Raw genomic sequence first — 20,505 nt, 5'->3', positions numbered from 1 at the left:
AGAGAAATAAAAAGAAAAAAATAGGGTCAAGGGTCATGAATTTCGGATAACTTGGAAAGCCTTTAAATTCAAACATGCAGTAAACCAAATATATGCATGGTGAAGGACCAGTCTTGGAAAATTGTTTTAAGATTTTAATCCATTAACTATGGAGACCTAAGTTACTTGGATGTTAAGTTTGATGTGATCAACTCAAAGATGAGCAATTGAGACATTAATTTTTCAGGCCTGGCTTAGGGCAGATTTCATGTTAATACATATATGATCCTATATCTTTTGTTCAGAAAAAAATACGGAGAATACTCATTATTAGAGTTGCAGATGGTATTACTTGTTACTGTTGAACAAACTTAGTTTTTCGTAGACTAGAATCCTTCAGGTATGGTAAGTGCTATATTTAGATATTAGGTGACTTCCCGAATTTCAGCCAATCGGATCATACCTTACATCTGTCTTTTGCTTTCATACAAACAAAAATGGCGGACATCGAGAAGTGGATAAGTATTGCGAAGGATTGTAAATATCTTCCTGAAAATGACTTAAAGGTAATGATATTGAACTACGTACACTCATTTAAATGGTTTACAATGAAATCCCAAATTCTGATTATTTATGAACAGTATTGTCGCGTTATTGCATTATGTGCTGTTTATTCCTTTCATTATCGCATTCGGGTTGGGCACAACCCTACTTGATGGTCCTGCATTTGAGTGATAGTTACTGCTTTGGGTAATTAATTAGTTACTCAAACGGCGGATCACTTTGAATCAGAAAGGCATGAAATTCTTCTAAACACTTGCAACATTATAGTTATTCATCTTTCTATCAAAACATCACTCTGAAGCCAAACTGGCAGTGCATAAGAAATACTCGGTTGTGGTATTAAACGAGACCCAGAAATGCTCATTTCTTTTATCAAACTTGGTGCTATAAGGTGACAATTTATACCTCTGACTGTGTTCTCCATGGACTACAGTGTACAGCTATTGGAAGCATTAATTGCAAATGTCATAGGTGAGCATGAATTTACATGTGTTCTATTTTTAGCCACACTATCAGCAATGGAGATGATAAAGTTTGTGATTTTTATAAAAAGGGCAATAACTGAATCGTTTACTTTTTGTTTAAAGATATACGATGTTGCATTGGTTATTGGGTCGTGTCAAAACGATAATACCTTATTTTGTCACAAATGTTGAAAAGAATTCAATGTGTTTGAATTTCAAATGATCCTTCTTCGAATATAGGACTATTGCCCATAGGCATGGTTGTACCAAATCTGTTAATGTCTGATTGCTGGAATGGAATGGGAACCATGACTGTCTTAAAAATTCATTGATAACTTACTCACATTTGATTCAAATAAAAATGTAGCAATATATTTCATCGAAATGGAAGACTTTTTTATAGTTCTGGTAATCAACACAGTTCTAGCTGTTCCATATTTGTTGGAAATCACTCACATTTTCTGTGGCTGATCAGCCAACATCATTTATGATGTTTTCAAAGTGACTAATACAGTTTTGATCATATCAATACTACAAGTAGACTCAAAACAATTGAGATTGGTTGAGTGTAAGTCTAAGCCAGAGATCTTGGGGTTCAATCCCTAGTGGAGGCATTGAAGTAATGACCTCTGTTAGTGTTTCAATATATTACCGGGTATGTTTTATCAATTTACATTGACATGAACTAAAAGTAAACTGAAGATATCAAAATTGTGTCTTTTTCTATTCGTAGAAATTATGTGACCTGGTGTGTGAACTGTTGCTGGAGGAATCCAATGTCCAACCAGTGTCCTCACCAGTGACTGTATGTGGGGACATTCATGGACAGGTCAGTACTTCAAGATAGGCAATTACCGAAACACTCTAATAACCACTGCAGGTGTTTTATTTCTCACACGCTAAAGAAGTATTGTTAACAATGCATTTCACTGTATGAATTTAATGGTAACAGAAAGGAAAAAGTGTATTATTTAATTGATTTTTGTATTACCTGTATAAATGTGTTTGGATTGTGTAAACAGGTTGGAGGTAACAGCGATTGATGATCAATATCATATGATCATTTTTTTAAAAAAAAAAAGTTTCATGTGGATATTTGTTATACATGATATTAAAATTTTGAAGAAAAAAAAATGCTGATGTCTTTCCAGTTTTATGACCTCATCGAACTATTCCGTACAGGAGGACAAGCACCAGACACAAACTATATATTTATGGTAAGTAATTAACAAAAAAAGATAGCTTTTATTTGGCTAAGTGTATTCATAACAATTTTGCTTAAAGTTGAAGATTAAAAAAGATCAGAAAAAGAAAAAAAATCATGTGGGATATATTGGACAAAAGAAAATAATCAAGTGAAAAAAGCACAAAGTGATGAAGTTGTATTTATAGTAGGGAAATTCAAATTATTTGATGTTTTTGTGAAAGGATTATATCATTGGCTTTTAGGGTTCAGCATCTCTTTACTGTTGAGTTAAAGCTGTTATTGTGTTATATCAAAATAGTATAAAATAGTGTTATATTACAACTGAGGTAAAATGGAAACCTTTAATTTTTTCAATATTACAGGGTGACTTTGTAGATCGAGGATACTACAGTTTAGAGACATTCACACTTCTACTCACACTGAAAGCTCGGTAAGTTGTCTCCCTTGGAAAAAAATGTCTACATATACATCAATACTTTCTCAAGGGAATAATTAATGTATGCTAGTATGAAATTGCTGAGGAAGGCCATATGAAACTGTCAAGATAAAGTAGTTCACTACTAAACACTTGGGAGGAATGCAAATTTAGAGTTTTATCGTAGGAGAAACTTTGGTGACTTCAGTAAAAGAATAAAATAAAAAAAAAAGTAAGTTTTCGTCTTGAATCATATTCATTTTCAAAACTTCATCAGATTATAATTTTTACTATGTACAGGTTTTAGAACTAGGTGTTTCAACTCGTGGAAAACACATCTGTTTGATGTCAAAAAGTCTGCCAGAATGAATATTTAATGCTATATAAACCACAAGAATGGTTTAGGATGTTTGGAACTTTTCTCTCCTGTGATGATTTTTCACATGTTACTTATGTATTGGGGCAACAAATAGACATCGGGATATGATGTCTTTTCTTGTCAGATTTATCAACATTGGTAACCTGATGTATATATTTAGGTTTGGACATACATCTCAAGCGAACATCATACATTTGTGTCATATTTCATACCCTTGTCCAAGATTTATTTTAATGGTAAGTATGTGTTACTTAAACAATTACAGGTACTTCTAAAGTTACTCATGTAAATTGCTTTTGCCAAAGTAAAATCATACTCTATAACAGACTATCATTGACATATTGTTATTTCATTTAGGTGGCCAGACAAGATTACATTGTTACGAGGAAATCATGAAAGTAGACAAATAACACAGATCTATGGATTTTATGGTGAGTATTATCAGGTTGTCCAGATTAAATTCATTTTACAGATCCTGTCGTTCAGTGTGGGTCATCACAAGATGTTGAGTAGCAACATTTAGATGTTATCAAGGAGTTTATTTGTTGGTGTATGCAGAAATTTTTTTTTTTTGTTTGTTTGTGATTTCTTGTATTTTAATGATAGTCCTTTAATTCATGAAATGTTGACAATATTTCAAAACCTTGACTTTAAAATAAAATGGCTCTAAGAATGGTTGACGAGGATGACAACACCGGTCATATCACAGTCTCTGTTCACTATTAGGTCAGGTTCTGTTACTTACATACTCTACACAGCTATCTGTGTTATTGATCAAAGTGAATTTATTTGAGCAGAAGTCCTGTCAGGTCTTTGAAAGAATATTTTCAGACATGAGTGATAGAGGAAATATTTTGGTAATTACAGATGAATGCCAAACTAAATATGGAAATGCGAATGCCTGGCGGTACTGTTGTAAAGTGTTTGATTTGCTGACCGTATCTGCAGTAAGTAGTATATTGTGTCATGTTTAATCTCAGCAAGCCCTTCGTGAATTGAAATTAAAAATTTGTAATGAGTTCCATTCATGTTGCATAAGATGAAGACAACATTAAGATTTTCTTTATGAAGTGCATATAATGCTAAAAACATGTTTTTCTATGTCGTTTTTAAAGCCAACTTGACTTTATCTGTTAATAATGTTTTGAAATCATGCTGTAGACAAGGTGTGTTTTGACCTAACATGAATTTTTATTTTATTGTTGAATAGTTTTAACTTTGCCCAAACAAAAATAGACATATATGTTTCAGTCATGATACTCAATGTTTGGCACATCTTTCATTTTCACCATCAAGACAAAATGATCAAGTGACAGTAGTTAAATTGTGGTGAAATTCTTTCCTCAAGTGTGAGCCATCATTGAGAATATTGCAATTTCAGAAAGTTCCTGAAAGTGTGTAAGGCAGGATGAAAATGTAATAAATGTTATAATGATGTCCTGGTGTAAGACTTAAAATGATTTTCATATCCCTACAGATTATTGATGAGTGTATTCTGTGTGTCCACGGTGGTCTGTCCCCAGACATCAAAACCATCGACCAGATCAGAACCATAGAAAGAAACCAGGAAATTCCTCACAAAGGCGCCTTCTGTGATATCCTTTATTGACGAGGCACTGTACTAGAGATAGGCCTAGGGGACATAATTACAAAATCATAGCAATATATTCTGTAATACCTTACATAAATTACAAAACATGTCTATATAATCGGTTTTGTTGAATTTCAACATGTAAATAATTCTCAGTCAGCAACATCTCGATAACCATCACAGGTAAGATATTTAAATCATGGTTTGGACAGGGAATTTGATGATACACTAAGTTTTATATTTTTCAGTTACATTCTAGTACACTGTATTATAAGGAAAAACTTCCCAGACACCATGGTAGTTATTTAGCCTACTGTTGTTAACAGTTACCCACCATCTAAGAACTTTTCAGCCAACACTGTCAAGCATGTAGAATTAATGTGTAAACTCAGTCAAATTAACTTAAATATCACTACTGTATTGTCATTACCACATGATAAATGCAGTTGTAGTTATGTCATGTCAAGACTGAGTCTCAATTTTAAGCTTAGTTATGTAAATATCTACCGTTGTTCTGATTACATCTAGTCTCTCTCGCCAAAACCAATGATAAAACCAGAGAATCCAGATATAGATGCCCCATCGTCTTTGTCATTTGTATCTACCTTCCTTGATGGGGCTGTATTGAATACTGTTGCGTATCAATCTTTGATTCCTTCATGATCCAATCTACAATTGAAGACAACCAGGACATTGTTTTCTACCACTTTGTAAGGATTTTTAAAACAATTTATAAGCTACATGAAAATTGACACAGGAATTTAACCATGTGAAACATTGGATTGTTGACCTTAACTTTATCTACATCTTGTCTGGTCTGATCCTGAGGATGTAGAGACATGGGCGATTAGTCCCAGGGGAGCTGGGTGGCTGTTTGGGTCAAAGGTCACCAATGAAGTAAGTACTCATATTAGGACATAGATTTGATGAGCAGAGTGAGTCAAACTGCTTCACTATAAATCAGTTTTAAACTGATTTTTTTTTCTTGTTAAATGAAGATTGTATATTATATTATATTGCTTGTTAATGATACAAAATTACTTGTTTTTCAATACAAATATAATTCATATTTATACAAACTATTAGCAAACAAATTGTTGTGTATAACATAAAACTATACACATAATTTTTAATTTTTATAAAGTTATAAGTAGCATGTTAGATGTGGTTTTTCTTCAGCCACAGAATCATTTCATGTCATACAGCATGAAATATGGCTGTTAACAAGCATTGATACCTGGTAAGGTTCACAGGTTCCTTCAACTTTTTTATTGAAATTTTATAAAAGATGGAGCACTTCCAAGGGACTGATAATCAGTAGGTTATGTCCATGAATAGGTTGTGGGTTTGTTGTTAATGTCTAGAAAAACTTACCTAGAAGCTTACTTTTGACTTAAACATAATATTTACCTGTGATATTTTCAAACTTGACCTTGACCTTTTTACTCATTCACCTTGACCTTAAGTCAGGTTATACTCCTCATTTGATCAGCCTTGTTTCATGATGTCTTATTGATACAACAAGATGTTAAAGTAGATTGAGTTTTGTTATAATGACAGAGCTGGAGATCACACTGCAGACCCTCTGTGGGTGAAGCTAGTGGATTTCAATGTTGAGTAACAATTTTTAATGTAGTGGTTGTTAAAACCCGATGTTTTACTGAATATCTTGTTCTTATTGTTAGAAGAATCAATATCAAAACAAAATACATGTCCCCCCGCCTTTCAAAGTTGTGGAAATTTTAACCTACTATTGACTTCTAAACCATTACTAATATCTGAAAAATGTGTTGTCTTTTCCAGTTTGTACACATAAACAACTTGAAGTTGATATGCAGAGCACATCAGTTAGTCCATGAAGGTAAGATTCAGATATACTATGTAATTCTAGTGTTAACAGTGTCTGATATTGAAGGTAAGATTCAGATATACTATGTAATTCTAGTGTTAATGGTGTGTGATATTGAAGGTAAGATTCAGATATACTGTGTAATTCTAGTGTTAATGGTGTGTGATATTGAAGGTAAGATTCAGATATACTATGTAATTCTAGTGTTAATGGTGTGTGATATTGAAGGTAAGATTCAGATATACTATGTAATTCTAGTGTTAATGGTGTGTGATATTGAAGGTAAGATTCAGATACACTATGTAATTCTAGTGTTAATGGTGTGTGATATTGAAGGTAAGATTCAGATATACTGTGTAATTCTAGTGTTAATGGTGTGTGATATTGAAGGTAAGATTCAGATATACTGTGTCATTCTAGTGTTAATGGTGTGTGATATTGAAGGTAAGATTCAGATACACTATGTAATTCTAGTGTTAATGGTGTGTGATATTGAAGGTAAGATTCAGATATACCGTGTAATTCTAGTGTTAATGGTGTGTGATATTGAAGGTAAGATTCAGATATACTATGTAATTCTAGTGTTAATGGTGTGTGATATTGAAGGTAAGATTCAGATATACTATGTAATTCTAGTGTTAATGGTGTGTGATATTGAAGGTAAGATTCAGATATACTGTGTAATTCTCGTGTTAATGGTGTGTGATATTGAATAGATATCCTGATGCTCCTTGGACTACAGTAAATTATTACCATCAGTTTTTTCTATAATCTTTTGCCATCTCGTCACACTATTTTCTACCTTAATGTATACAGGATTCAAGTACTGCTAAAAAAGTCATATTAATTCCAAACCATTTCCTACACTTCATATGTTAGTACTTAAATCCTGTCATCAAAACTTTACACTTAAATCTGCTATTGGTTATGTTAGAAGAACTCCTGTTTGATGAACCTGTCTGACTTCATTTCTTCCTCAGGTTACAAGTACATGTTTGATGAGAAGCTGGTGACTGTGTGGTCAGCTCCTAACTACTGCTACAGGTGTGGAAACATTGCAGCAGTCCTTTCCTTCAATGATGCTGATCAACGAGAGGCTAAACTCTTCAGAGCGGTACCTGACAGTGAACGTGTAATACCGTCTCGCACAACGACACCTTACTTCTTATAGACACACACAACCATGTATAGTGCTGCGACGAATTTATACCGGATAACCCAAATGATTCTACATTCAAGTCACTGTTCTTGAATGTCTTAGAAGCAATTTGGAAGCAGACTTTAGTCTGAAAATCTTTTGTGAAGATGATATGGACCAACTAGACAGAGTAATTCTGAGTAATTGGTGGGAAACCTTGGTGATTACACAAATTGAGAAGTTGTTTATCTTGGAAATGATCAAAACAGAGTAACCTTTAGGTACCTTGGTAACACCACAAACTGTGATACTGAAGGCAATGCTAATTGATTTTTTGTTGTTTTTTTTTTGGTGTGGGTTGGGGAGAAGAAACAGTATCAGATTCTCGTATACCTATCTTTAGATTTTCAAATGATATTACTTTGTATGAGAAACGGACAAAGGAACTAGAAGGGTATTCTTTTTGAGAAAAGCCGGATGTGTTTGTATTGTGAGTGATCATATATAATAAACTATTCTAAGTGCGATGAAATTCAAAACGTGGAATTGATTTAGAAACCACTGTGCAAAAGTTAATGACTTCGATAGCTGTTTTGATGGAAAGAAGGATTTTCTTTGCAGGTTCATCCTTTAACATGTCTACTTTAAAGGTTCGACCTCCTCAGTTCATGAAATAGGATCAACAGTATAATCTTATAAAACAAAGACTGTCCGCTGTGAAGTGTTGAGTCTGAAAAATATGATACTCCAGTACATTAATGACAGTGTTGTCTTCAAACTTATAATCATACATTTATAGGTGTGGTATAACTTGGTTTGTAAGACCTTCATTTTTTACAGAAGTTACCACTATTATACATTTAATGGTAGATAGTGAAATAGAAGGCCACTGCAAAAGGTTGTAGTTGCATTGAATGACAGATACCTAATGAAATTAGCAACAAAAATTGTGTTTTTAAGTCTTCAATTTCAAGAAAAGTATTTTTAACTAGAAAACATTGAAAGAATATTGTGATTTGAGGTGGTATGAATGGTTGAATATGTGGTAATGTGTGATCAATATTCCAAGGTTTACGGTATTTGTGTTCAGTAAGTATGTAGACTACACAAATGTAAAGATGTACAGATTTGATACTCGTATTAATGTACATAATGTATAGGTAAATAAATGGTAATTATTTTAGCAGCTGTTTGTAGCATATTTTTTATGTTCCCCATCAACTACCAGACCATATTAAAGCATTTATTGATAACAACGCCCATATATAGATTCCTACTGACCATTTCTCATCGCAAAAAAAAAGGGAGTCTGCAGATATTTGTGCATAAATCAAAAACATTCATTATTTGCACACTAACCAATACTTTCAAGATTACATATTGTATGGTGATGATGGTACATCGGTGACTAGGCAATACTCCGATTGAGGTTTGACACAGAATCGTTATTGAGTGACTAAATCTTATGCTTTGTCTATGTTTAAAACATTATACTAATTGATGTATAGGTCATTAAATGCGTTAATACCCACTTGTGTGGAGATGGGATGATGCAACCACTGGCTGTTGGGTGTGAACTTTGACCTTTACCACATGTCGTCCTGAGATAGGATAACACAACCACTGGCTGTTGGGTGTGAACTTTGACCTTTACCACATCTCACATGTCGTGCTGAGATAGGTTAACACAACCATTGGCTGCTTGGTACGAACTTTGATCGCAAGGAGTACAAATGCAATTCAAATTTCGGGATAGGTCAGAAATAATACTTAAACATATCCTACATTTCTTGTTTTCTACGCATTAAAGAAATTAATATTTATGACAATCGACAAGAGTGGAATATTCTCCTTTGTAATAGAAATCCAGATGTAGATTGGGTTCTGGACTGTAATAAAAGCTGCTGCTTGAGTTAAGTTCAATTTGACCAAAATTAAAGTTTACATAAGTAACTATATCCACGATTCTTTCATCTAAAGACTCATTAGTAACGTCTTATTGGTTTGTCTATAGCCATGACATTAATGAAGGTTTCTACACAAGACATTTCATCGAGTTCAGTACATCAGAAATGATTCATAACTCTGTCATAAAGGGAGTTTGGAGTGTTAAGACAATCAGACATTATAAAATCATAAATTTTTGTGGGAATTTACTTGCGTTGACTTTGAGGGTACCCTTTATCCATGAATTCATAAGTCCATGAACTCTTATAATTAGTTTTAATTAGATAGATTAAGCTCTATTAATTCACATAATCATAGGTCTCAAAATGGTGATTTAAAATAAAAAGAAAAAAACGAAATGATTAAAACTACACAAAAATTTTTAAAATCTATGATTTTAAAGTAAATACTGATGCCATTAGAGTGATGACTTCGCAGGTTTACAAACAGCCACTTTGCATATGGCTAATTGTGTTCAGTGACGTCATACTGACCTGTACCAATATATTGGGTGTTATAGTAAACTCCATTAAACTCGACTAGAGTTTGATGGAAACCTTAAATATACCTACTGTACATTTTGATATGAATTTCAATCGCTTTCGTTCTAGTCTTAAATTTACGTATAAGTATAGCAGCGGTGTGCTCTGACCATTGTCCCATTACCAGTTCGAAGTGAGATCATTCTGGTAACTAGTGTTTACACAAGGACCCAGTGAACTACATTCATGTACAAAATGACACTCTCCACTTCACGAACGTGCCATCCTGCTTGACAGTGAACTTCCACCCCAAACGTCTTGTGATCAGATCCTTCTACTGAATTACAAACTGGACGATATGCTTCCCTGTTATCTCAATGTCAGGAGAGATGGACTACAGGCATTTTATTACAACTACAGACTTCAAATGTCTGTTGTTGAAGGTCTCCCGAACACGTACTACGACTAAGCCCACGAAAGAGCTGGCGACAACTCCGGAATCAGAAAGGACCTGTATGGCAACTTCGGGATGAGAGTGACGAAGACAGTCTTGAAACCTATTAACGGCCCTTTTTAGAGCCAAACACTTTTCGCTAAAATTGTGTCCATTTTACTCGAATATATCCAAACAACTGTTTTGTTGTTATTTAGATATATTTAGTTACCTACATGTATCGATGGTTTGAAATAAACAGATTTGATGGTCAGCAGCAACACAAATTATATATATATTTTTTTCAATTTTTTGAAATTGCTGTTCTAAAATACTTAATTATGCCAAAATGAATGTCACACGGTAAATTAATTGATAAGTTTGAAACAATGATTGTGTAGAGTGCAAGCTGATTGTCGAATCTCTATGTTTTAAATTACATACAGTCATATAATTTGCATGACTAATTTCAAAGATATCGGATATTGTCAACTCGAAACGATAATTTCTCTGGCCCCCGTGTCATCATGTTTTAACCCTATATAATATAAATTTTGAAACCCCTTCCCATAAAGCAGTATATTTGGCCGTTTCTGTTACGTGTTCAGTGACGTTATACTGATGTGAGTGCCAAAGTAAACTGAACTAAACTCCACTAGCATTTGATGAGGACTTTAATTATACCAACTGTACACGTTTATGTAAATTTAAATTGATTTTGTTCTACTCTTAAATTTACGTATACAGTGTACTCTGACCCGAGTCTCATAAGTGAACAACCCTGTTCGAATCAGTAAAACACCTTGCCTGAATTTTCATTCATTATACAACATATTACTTGTAGAGAAGAAAATTCTCAAAGATTCAATGTCATTTAAGCAAATGTGTATGTTTTAGGTCATTTACAAGGCTTTAGGAGGAGCGATAGTGGGATACTACAGCCCTCTTGAAAGAAATAAAGCAGATAAGAGGAGCAACTCCTATCGCTAAAAACGATGGCTACCAGCATAGTCAACGAAAGAAAAATATAGTGAATGTAAACCTAGCTTTAGGCGTTGGTTTCTCTTCTTTTCTGCTATAAAATATACTGTCATTACCAACGGGTCCTGATAATCACTGGTATCTTAACACAAGCCCATCTATCTTAGTAAGTGGATCATAACACTGCTTCATATATGTATCAGTCCTTGCATAAAGGTATACTTAGGCCTCCTTATGTTAAACATAATGTTAATGAAATACATAACTGACAATTTCCCTTTGACTTAAAACCTAAATTCTTGGGACAAAAATTCATTTTTTGTGTAATTTATCAATTCAAATGATCAACATGAAATGAAAAAATATATGTTTGCAAATTAAAGGAAATATTGCATTTGTAACTAAACTGTTTGCACTGCAGATCAACTAATTAACAGGCTAAAGAGGTCTTACAGAATTCTATCTTTCAAATTTGGAGAGTAGGTCTTCATCCCTGCAGGCTTAATAACTTACGCTGTTCCTAAGAAGAATATCCATGTTAAATAAATTTTACTTTTTCACAAATCTGAATCCAGTCAACTGGAATGAAAGTAAACACAATTTATTTAAATGAATTTCATATCTCATCCAGCCATCCTGTACATCAGACTTCATATCCATACCCAAACAATGTTCCTGCCATCCAACTATATACCAATTCATACCCAAACAATGTTCCTGCCATCCAACTATATACCAATTCATACCCAAACAATGTTCCTGCCATCCAACTATATACCAATTCATACCCAATGTTCCTGTCATCCAACTATATACCAATTCATACCCAAACAATGTTCCTGCCATCCAACTATATACCAATTCATACCCACACAATGTTCCTGCCATCCAACTATATACTAATTCATACCCAAACAATGTTCCTGCCATCCAACTATATACAAATTCATACCCAAACAATGTTCCTGCCATCCAACTATATACTAATTCATACCCAAACAATGTTCCTGTCATCCAACTATATACCAATTCATACCCAATGTTCCTGCCATCCAACTATATACTAATTCATACCCAAACAATGTTCCTGCCATCCAACTATATACCAATTCATACCCAAACAATGTTCCTGCCATCCAACTATATACCAATTCATACCCAAACAATGTTCCTGCCATCCAACTATATACTAATTCATACCCAAACAATGTTCCTGCCATCCAACTATATACAAATTCATACCCAAACAATGTTCCTGCCATCCAACTATATACCAACTAATACCAATCATACCCAAACAATGTTCCTGCCATCCAACTATATACCAATTCATACCCAAACAATGTTCCTATATACTAATTCATACCCAAACAATGCCATCCAACTATATACTAATTCATACCCAAACAATGTTCCTGCCATCCAACTATATACAAATTCATACCCAAACAATGTTCCTGCCAACCAACCCAAACAATGTTCCTGCCATCCAACTATATACCAATTCATACCCAAACAATGTTCCTGCCATCCAACTATATACCAATTCATACCCAAACAATGTTCCTGCCATCCAACTATATACCAATTCATACCCAAACAATGTTCCTGCCATCCAACTATATACCAATTCATACTAATTCATACCCAAACAATGTTCCTGCCATAACTATATACCAATTCATACCCACACAATGTTCCTGCCATCCAACTATATACTAATTCATACCCAAACAATGTTCCTGCCATCCAACTATATACCAATTCATACCCAATGTTCCTGCCATCCAACTATATACTAATTCATACCCAAACAATGTTCCTGCCATCCAACTATATACTAATTCATACCCAAACAATGTTCCTGCCATCCAACTATATACTAATTCATACCCAAACAATGTTCCTGCCATCCAACTATATACAAATTCATACCCAAACAATGTTCCTGCCATCCAACTATATACCAATTCATACCCAAACACAGTTCCTGCCATCCAACTATATACCAATTCATACCCAAACAATGTTCCTGCCATCCAACTATATACTAATTCATACCCAAACAATGTTCCTGCCATCCAACTATATACTAATTCATTCATACCCAAACAATGTTCCTGCCATCCAACTATATACAAATTCATACCCAAACAATGTTCCTGCCATCCAACTATATACCAACATATATATGTTCCCCAATGTTCCTGCCATCCAACTATATGTTCCTGCCATCCAACTATATACTAATTCATACCCAAACACTGTTCCTGCCATCCAACTATATACTAATTCATACCCAAACAATGTTCCTGCCATCCAACTATATACTAATTCATACCCAAACACAGTGTCCAACTATATACCTGCCATCCAACTATATACTAATTCATACCCAAACAATGTTCCTGCCATCCAACTATATACAAATTCATACCCAAACAATGTTCCTGCCATCCAACTATATACTAATACCAATTCATACCCAAACAATGTTCCTGCCATCCAACTATATACTAATTCATACCCAAACAATGTTCCTGCCATCCAACTATATACTAATTCATACCCAAACAATGTTCCTGCCATCCAACTATATACTAATTCATACCCAAACAATGTTCCTGCCATCCAACTATATACCAATTCATACCCAATGTTCCTGCCATCCAACTATATACCAATTCATACCCAAACACAGTTCCTGCCATCCAACTATATACCAATTCACACCCAAACACAGTTCCTGCCATCCAACTATATACCAATTCATACCCACACAATGTTCCTGCCATCCAACTATATACCAATTCATACCCAAACACAGTTCCTGCCATCCAACTATATACCAATTCATACCCAAACAATGTTCCTGCCATCCAACTATATACCAATTCATACCCAAACAATGTTCCTGCCATCCAACTATATACCAATTCATACCCAAACAATGTTCCTGCCATCCAACTATATACCAATTCATACCCAAACAATGTTCCTGCCATCCAACTATATACCAATTCATACCCAGCCAATGTTCCTGCCATCCAACTATATACCAATTCATACCCAAACAATGTTCCTGCCATCCAACTATATACCAATTCATACCCAAACAATGTTCCTGCCATCCAACTATATACAAATTCATACCCAAACAATGTTCCTGCCATCCAACTATATACTAATTCATACCCAAACAATGTTCCTGCCATCCAACTATATACCAATTCATACCCAAACACAGTTCCTGCCATCCAACTATATACTAATTCATACCCAAACACAGTTCCTGCCATCCAACTATATACTAATTCATACCCAAACACAGTTCCTGCCATCCAACTATATACTAATTCATACCCAAACAATGTTCCTGCCATCCAACTATATACCAATTCATACCCACACAATGTTCCTGCCATCCAACTATATACTAATTCATACCCAAACAATGTTCCTGCCATCCAACTATATACTAATTCATACCCAAACAATGTTCATACCAATTCATACCCAAACAATGTTCCTGCCATCCAACTATATACCAATTCATACCCAATGTTCCTGCCATCCAACTATATACCAATTCATACCCAAACAATGTTCCTGCCATCCAACTATATACCAATTCATACCCACACAATGTTCCTGCCATCCAACTATATACCAATTCATACCCACACAATGTTCCTGCCATCCAACTATATACTAATTCATACCCAAACAATGTTCCTGCCATCCAACTATATACTAATTCATACCCAAACAATGTTCCTGCCATCCAACTATATACTAATTCATACCCAAACACAGTTCCTGCCATCCAACTATATACTAATTCATACCCAAACAATGTTCCTGCCATCCAACTATATACCAATTCATACCCAAACACAGTTCCTGCCATCCAACTATATACTAATTCATACCCAAACAATGTTCCTGCCATCCAACTATATACTAATTCATACCCAAACACAGTTCCTGCCATCCAACTATATACTAATTCATACCCAAACACAGTTCCTGCCATCCAACTATATACTATTTCATACCCAAACACTTTTCAATACATCAAACCTTATACTTGGTAGTCAAACAACATTTTCTACATCAATTCACACAAAGAGAGGTCAAATGCTTGCATGTGTTATAACTTTGCAATTCCTCAAATCCGGTGAAAAAAAAGATATTGAGAGAGCCGTCATTTTCACAATTATTCATCACAGATCTAAAATTGATACAGAATACAACACTGATATAAATATGCTTTTGAATTTTGAGAACAGTATCAATTTAATTTGAGTCAAAATAATGGTATGATTACAATTTTCAGCATATAATTCCACAAATAGCAGTATCATATTTACAAAAATTCAGTCAGTTTTCAGTATTCTTTCTTCAAAAAGTAAGTTTTCATTTCTACAGGACAAGATCGTATTAAGCATGGCGTATCAAAGAGATATTGCTGAGTTTCAATTAAAAAAAAAGACGGATGTGTAAAAATTTCTGAACGTTTCACAAAAATTCAAGATCTTGATCTGATAAAGAATAGTGGAGATTTTTCTGCACACTTGAATTTGAGTCTGAGTTTGGTTGGAATGGCACAGACGTGTCACTGAAAATATTGTTATGGTCTAACACGATGCTATCATGTAGATCGGGTGACTTCTCTATGTCGATGTCCGTTTTAGATAGGTCCGATTTATTTATCGGTGGAATTTTAATCCTTTCTGGTCCTTCCCCATTTGTCAAGAGCCTCTGCTGTGTTTTACGCTCTAGCTTCTCCTTTAGTTCTTTAACTCGATCTTCCATCTGTAACAGAAAGACAGATTTTCAAAAACCCTACTAATTTTTGGCTAACATTCTTTCAACTCATAATCTTATAAAATGTACCTTTGAAGTAATTGTCCTTATTGTAACGTAGCGACCGTAGGGTCGTTTTGAGATCCCCTTCTGATTATACAATCCCTATTTTCTTATACCTTTCGCACAGAGATCTCTTTTTGTCAAATACCTTTACCTCAGATATGAACTCCAAGTTTTCTGATAAATCTCAACTTAATTTGTAAAACTCACTTTTCAAATAAAATCTTTTAAGAACTTTTTTGTTCTCTAAGTTGTCAGCAAAATTGTGATATGGACCTTAATCAATTTCAACGTCTCTATAGCACTGCATCATCAATATTTATCTTTCTGAAATGTATTCTCTATTTGGCCTTACCAACAAAATTGACGTTTACATTCTGGTAAAAGTTCGACAACATTTCCAGCCAAATAGAATCAGCTATTTTGCTATTCCATCAGTTTCTGCATTATTCCATTAGCATATATAGTGTTAAATGAATAACATTATTATTTTTTTTTTGGTTATTTTCGCAGTCCTTGCCCTGAAGATCTATATTTTTAGTTTTTACTTAAGAGATTCTGTAAGTTGAATATTTTACAGCCTTTTCCTGTGAGTTCTGCCTTTGTAGTCCCTATCTCAGAGATTCTGTGATATCATGCACCTTAGTTAATCTTTTGTCACGCTTACCTCGGAAATCTGTCTTTTGAGGCCTTCGTTTTCTATGAGCAGTCTCTGGTGTCTCTCCTCTTCTTCCTTACTGGCTACAGATTCAGACATAGCCCGCACCTCCAGGTGATTTTTCTTTGGATTTCGGCTGATTTCAACTATCTGAAACAAAATTTAATTTATAAAAATTTATTTGTAAGTAAAAACTATCATCAATATCTATACTTCCTTCCTCTACCGACATAAACTACAACTCTACAAAAACACATAGTAAAAAAGTCTGTAAAGATTGAGGGAGATAACTCTTCCAAAACATACTTATTCCCAGAAATTTCGATTGATAAAGTCAGCATCAGATCTCTATATTTGAGTCTGTGATAATTAATTATTGCAGAAGAAAAATATGAAATTCTTATCCCATTTATCCTAAACAGTATTGGCAGTTACATGAAGTAGATACCTTGGCTACAAAGCACTTTTCTACACAGCACTGGAGGCCTGACACTACATACTTTTGTACAAATGTAAGGTCCCACTCCTTTTTACTTGGCACTGGAGGCTACAGAGAATACATACCTTGGGTACAAATATTAGGCCCATAGACAGAAAGCTGCATAAAAGAATGGCAAGTGCTACAAAGGCAAAGCTGGCATCTTGTTGGTTACTGATGATAAGGGTGATGGGAGCTGTTATCACGCACAACACCTGGAACAGTAACAATTAGTATGTTATCACGCACAACACCTGGAACAGTCACAATTAGTATGTTATCACGCACAACACCTGGAACAGTAACAATTAGTATGTTATCACGCACAACACCTGGAACAGTAACAATTAGTATGTTATCACGCACAACACCTGGAACAGTCACAATTTGTATGTTATCACGCACAACACCTGGAACAGTAACAATTAGTATGTTATCACGCACAACACCTGGAACAGTAACAATTAGTATGTTATCACGCACAACACCTGGAACAGTAACAATTAGTATGTTATCACGCACAACACCTGGAACAGTCACAATTTGTATGTTATCACGCACAACACCTGGAACAGTTTCAATTAGTATGTTATTTCACACAACACCTGGAACAGTAACAATTAGTATGTTATCACGCACAACACCTGGAACAGTAACAATTAGTATGTTATCACGCACAACACCTGGAACAGTAACAATTAGTATGTTATCACGCACAACACCTGGAACAGTAACAATTAGTATGTTATTTCACACAACACCTGGAACAGTAACAATTAGTATGTTATCACGCACAACACCTGGAACAGTAACAATTAGTATGTTATCACGCACAACACCTGGAACAGTCACAATTAGTATGTTATCACGCACAACACCTGGAACAGTCACAATTTGTACGTTATCACACACAACACCTAGAACAGTCATAATTAATTAGTATGTTATCACACACACACAGTTTGGAAAAGTTACAATTTTTATTTTTATAAAATTATTGAAATAAGAATTCATGGGCTACCTTTTTTTCTTCGATAAAGGGAGAATCTCATTTGCAAATTTTAATTAATTCATGAAATGTTTTTTACCTAAAACTAAACCAGAAACTAGTTTGTCATTCATGAAAGAATTAAACATGCATAGAGTTATGTCTAAGATAAAAATTTAAGAATACATTGGTGAAATTAACCACCTTATTTTCAAATAAGATTTGTTTTCATTTCAATACAGTAAGGATCTCAATTGCAAATTTTAATTCAGGACCAAGTCCTGATTTTGATCTGCGATGTGAAAATAAACAAGAAACCCGAGTATTTCATTAACGAACTATGACTGACTTACCACAACGTTATAAATACTCATTCCTACAAATCTCGAATCGTTAACTTGCTTCAGTTTGACACTCCTCGTCTCATAAGCCAGGAATATTCCAAACAGTAATAGTATCCCTTTGTAGCCATATATTACTCCTGTCAACAAAACAAAGTACAATATCTGTAGACAAAATAAAACATTGTTATACATTGTAGGTGACTCTGATGATTGTCTTTAGATCTCCTCGGCTTCGAGCAGCCTCCCACTACAGTACATGGTCACTGATGAAATTCATTGACTTGTATGAATAGATTACTTATTTCTCGTACAATAATTTCATATTTCATTGATTATATCTTACCAACATAATTCCATTCTCTAATACAAAATAGAAAACACAGAACTCTAATTTGTCTGCGCAACTACCCAGGGGATAATTTTTGTTTTACACTGTTTCAGCTCTGGTTGTAGTCTGGTTTCCATGCCCTACCTAGCCAGATGGAGTTATGTTTGGTTGTACAATGCTCTAATTCTGGTTGTAGTCTGGTTTCCATGCCCTACCTAGCCAGATCGAGATACTTTTGGTTGTACAATGCTCTAATTCTGGTTGAAGTCTGGTTTCCATGCCCTACCTAGCCAGATGGAGTTATGTTTGGTTGTACAATGCTCTAATTCTGGTTGTAGTCTGGTCTCCATGCCCTACCTAGCCAGATGGAGTTATGTTTGGTTGTACAATGCTCTAATTCTTGTTGTAGTCTGGTTTCCATGCCCTACCTAGCCAGATGGAGATACTTTTGGTTGTACAATGCTCTAATTCTGGTTGAAGTCTGGTTTCCATGCCCTACCTAGCCAGATGGAGATACTTTTGGTTGTACAATGCTCTAATTCTGGTTGAAGTCTGGTTTCCATGCCCTACCTAGCCAGATGGAGATACTTTTGGTTGTACAATGCTCTAATTCTGGTTGTAGTCTGGTTTCCATGCCTTACCTAGACAGATTTTTGTTGTACAATGTTCTAATTCTGGTTGTAGTCTGGTTTCCATGCCCTACCTAGCCAGATGGAGATACGTTTGGTTGTACAATGCTCTAATTCTGGTTGTAGTCTGGTTTCCATGCCCTACCTAGCCAGATGGAGATACGTTTGGTTGTACAATGCTCTAATTCTGGTTGTAGTCTGGTTTCCATGCCCTACCTAGCCAGATGGAGATACGTTTGGTTGTACAATTCTCTAATTCTGGTTGTAGTCTGGTTTCCATGCCCTACCTAGCCAGATGGAGATATTTTTGGTTGTACAATGCTCTAATTCTGGTTGTAGTCTGGTCTTCATGCCCTACCTAGCCAGATGGAGATATTTTTGGTTGTACAATGCTCTAATTCTGGTTGAAGTCTGGTTTCCATGCCCTACCTAGCCAGATGGAGATACGTTTGGTTGTACAATGCTCTAATTCTGGTTGTAGTCTGGTTTCCATGCCCTACCTAGCCAGATGGAGATACTTTTGGTTGTACAATGCTCTAATTCTGGTTGTAGTCTGGTTTCCATGCCTTACCTAGACAGATTTTTGTTGTACAATGTTCTAATTCTGGTTGTAGTCTGGTCTCCATGCCCTACCTAGCCAGATGGAGTTATGTTTGGTTGTACAATGCTCTAATTCTTGTTGTAGTCTGGTTTCCATGCCCTACCTAGCCAGATGGAGATACGTTTGGTTGTACAATGCTCTAATTCTGGTTGTAGTCTGGTCTTCATGCCCTACCTAG

At 34.9% G+C, this 20,505-nt stretch overlaps 2 protein-coding genes across 2 annotated transcripts in view; one reads left to right on the top strand and one right to left on the bottom strand.

Annotated features, from left to right (window-relative positions):
- The first annotated feature begins 470 nt into the window (after nucleotides 1-470).
- Nucleotides 471-8,769, top strand: LOC132554404 (serine/threonine-protein phosphatase 6 catalytic subunit). Its single transcript, XM_060218718.1, has 10 exons — nucleotides 471-545; nucleotides 1,741-1,836; nucleotides 2,159-2,224; nucleotides 2,577-2,644; nucleotides 3,366-3,439; nucleotides 3,876-3,955; nucleotides 4,486-4,602; nucleotides 5,404-5,496; nucleotides 6,403-6,460; nucleotides 7,429-8,769. Exons 1-10 carry the CDS (start codon nucleotides 477-479, stop codon nucleotides 7,617-7,619), a joined length of 912 nt encoding a protein of 303 aa, XP_060074701.1. The 5' UTR covers nucleotides 471-476; the 3' UTR covers nucleotides 7,620-8,769.
- Nucleotides 8,770-15,697: 6,928 nt separating this feature from the next.
- The window catches only part of LOC132554418 (gamma-aminobutyric acid type B receptor subunit 1-like), a 167,997-nt gene continuing 163,189 nt past the window's right edge, over nucleotides 15,698-20,505 (bottom strand). The window contains exons 15-18 of the mRNA XM_060218737.1: nucleotides 18,779-18,906; nucleotides 17,524-17,652; nucleotides 16,969-17,109; nucleotides 15,698-16,247 (exon numbers count right to left, since the gene is read on the bottom strand). Of these exons, the coding sequence (XP_060074720.1) occupies nucleotides 15,951-16,247; nucleotides 16,969-17,109; nucleotides 17,524-17,652; nucleotides 18,779-18,906 (695 nt within the window). The 3' untranslated portion in view covers nucleotides 15,698-15,950. The remainder of the gene's footprint in view (nucleotides 16,248-16,968; nucleotides 17,110-17,523; nucleotides 17,653-18,778; nucleotides 18,907-20,505) is intronic.

The sequence above is a fragment of the Ylistrum balloti genome, unplaced genomic scaffold, assembly GCF_031769215.1.
Source record: "Ylistrum balloti isolate Yb309-2 unplaced genomic scaffold, AGI_CSIRO_Ybal_v1 Utg370402, whole genome shotgun sequence".
NCBI lineage: Eukaryota > Metazoa > Mollusca > Bivalvia > Pectinida > Pectinidae > Ylistrum > Ylistrum balloti.
The sequence above is the reverse complement of the archived record's forward strand: the minus strand, read 5'-3'. Positions and strand labels throughout refer to the sequence as shown.

Coding starts and splice junctions, on each gene's coding strand:
- LOC132554404 (XM_060218718.1), top strand. CDS start 477: ATGGCGGACATCGAGAAGTGGATAAGTATTGCGAAGGATTGTAAATAT. Junction 546..1,740: donor TTCCTGAAAATGACTTAAAG/GTAATGATATTG, acceptor TTCTATTCGTAG/AAATTATGTGACCTGGTGTG. Junction 2,645..3,365: donor CTACTCACACTGAAAGCTCG/GTAAGTTGTCTC, acceptor TATTTCATTTAG/GTGGCCAGACAAGATTACAT.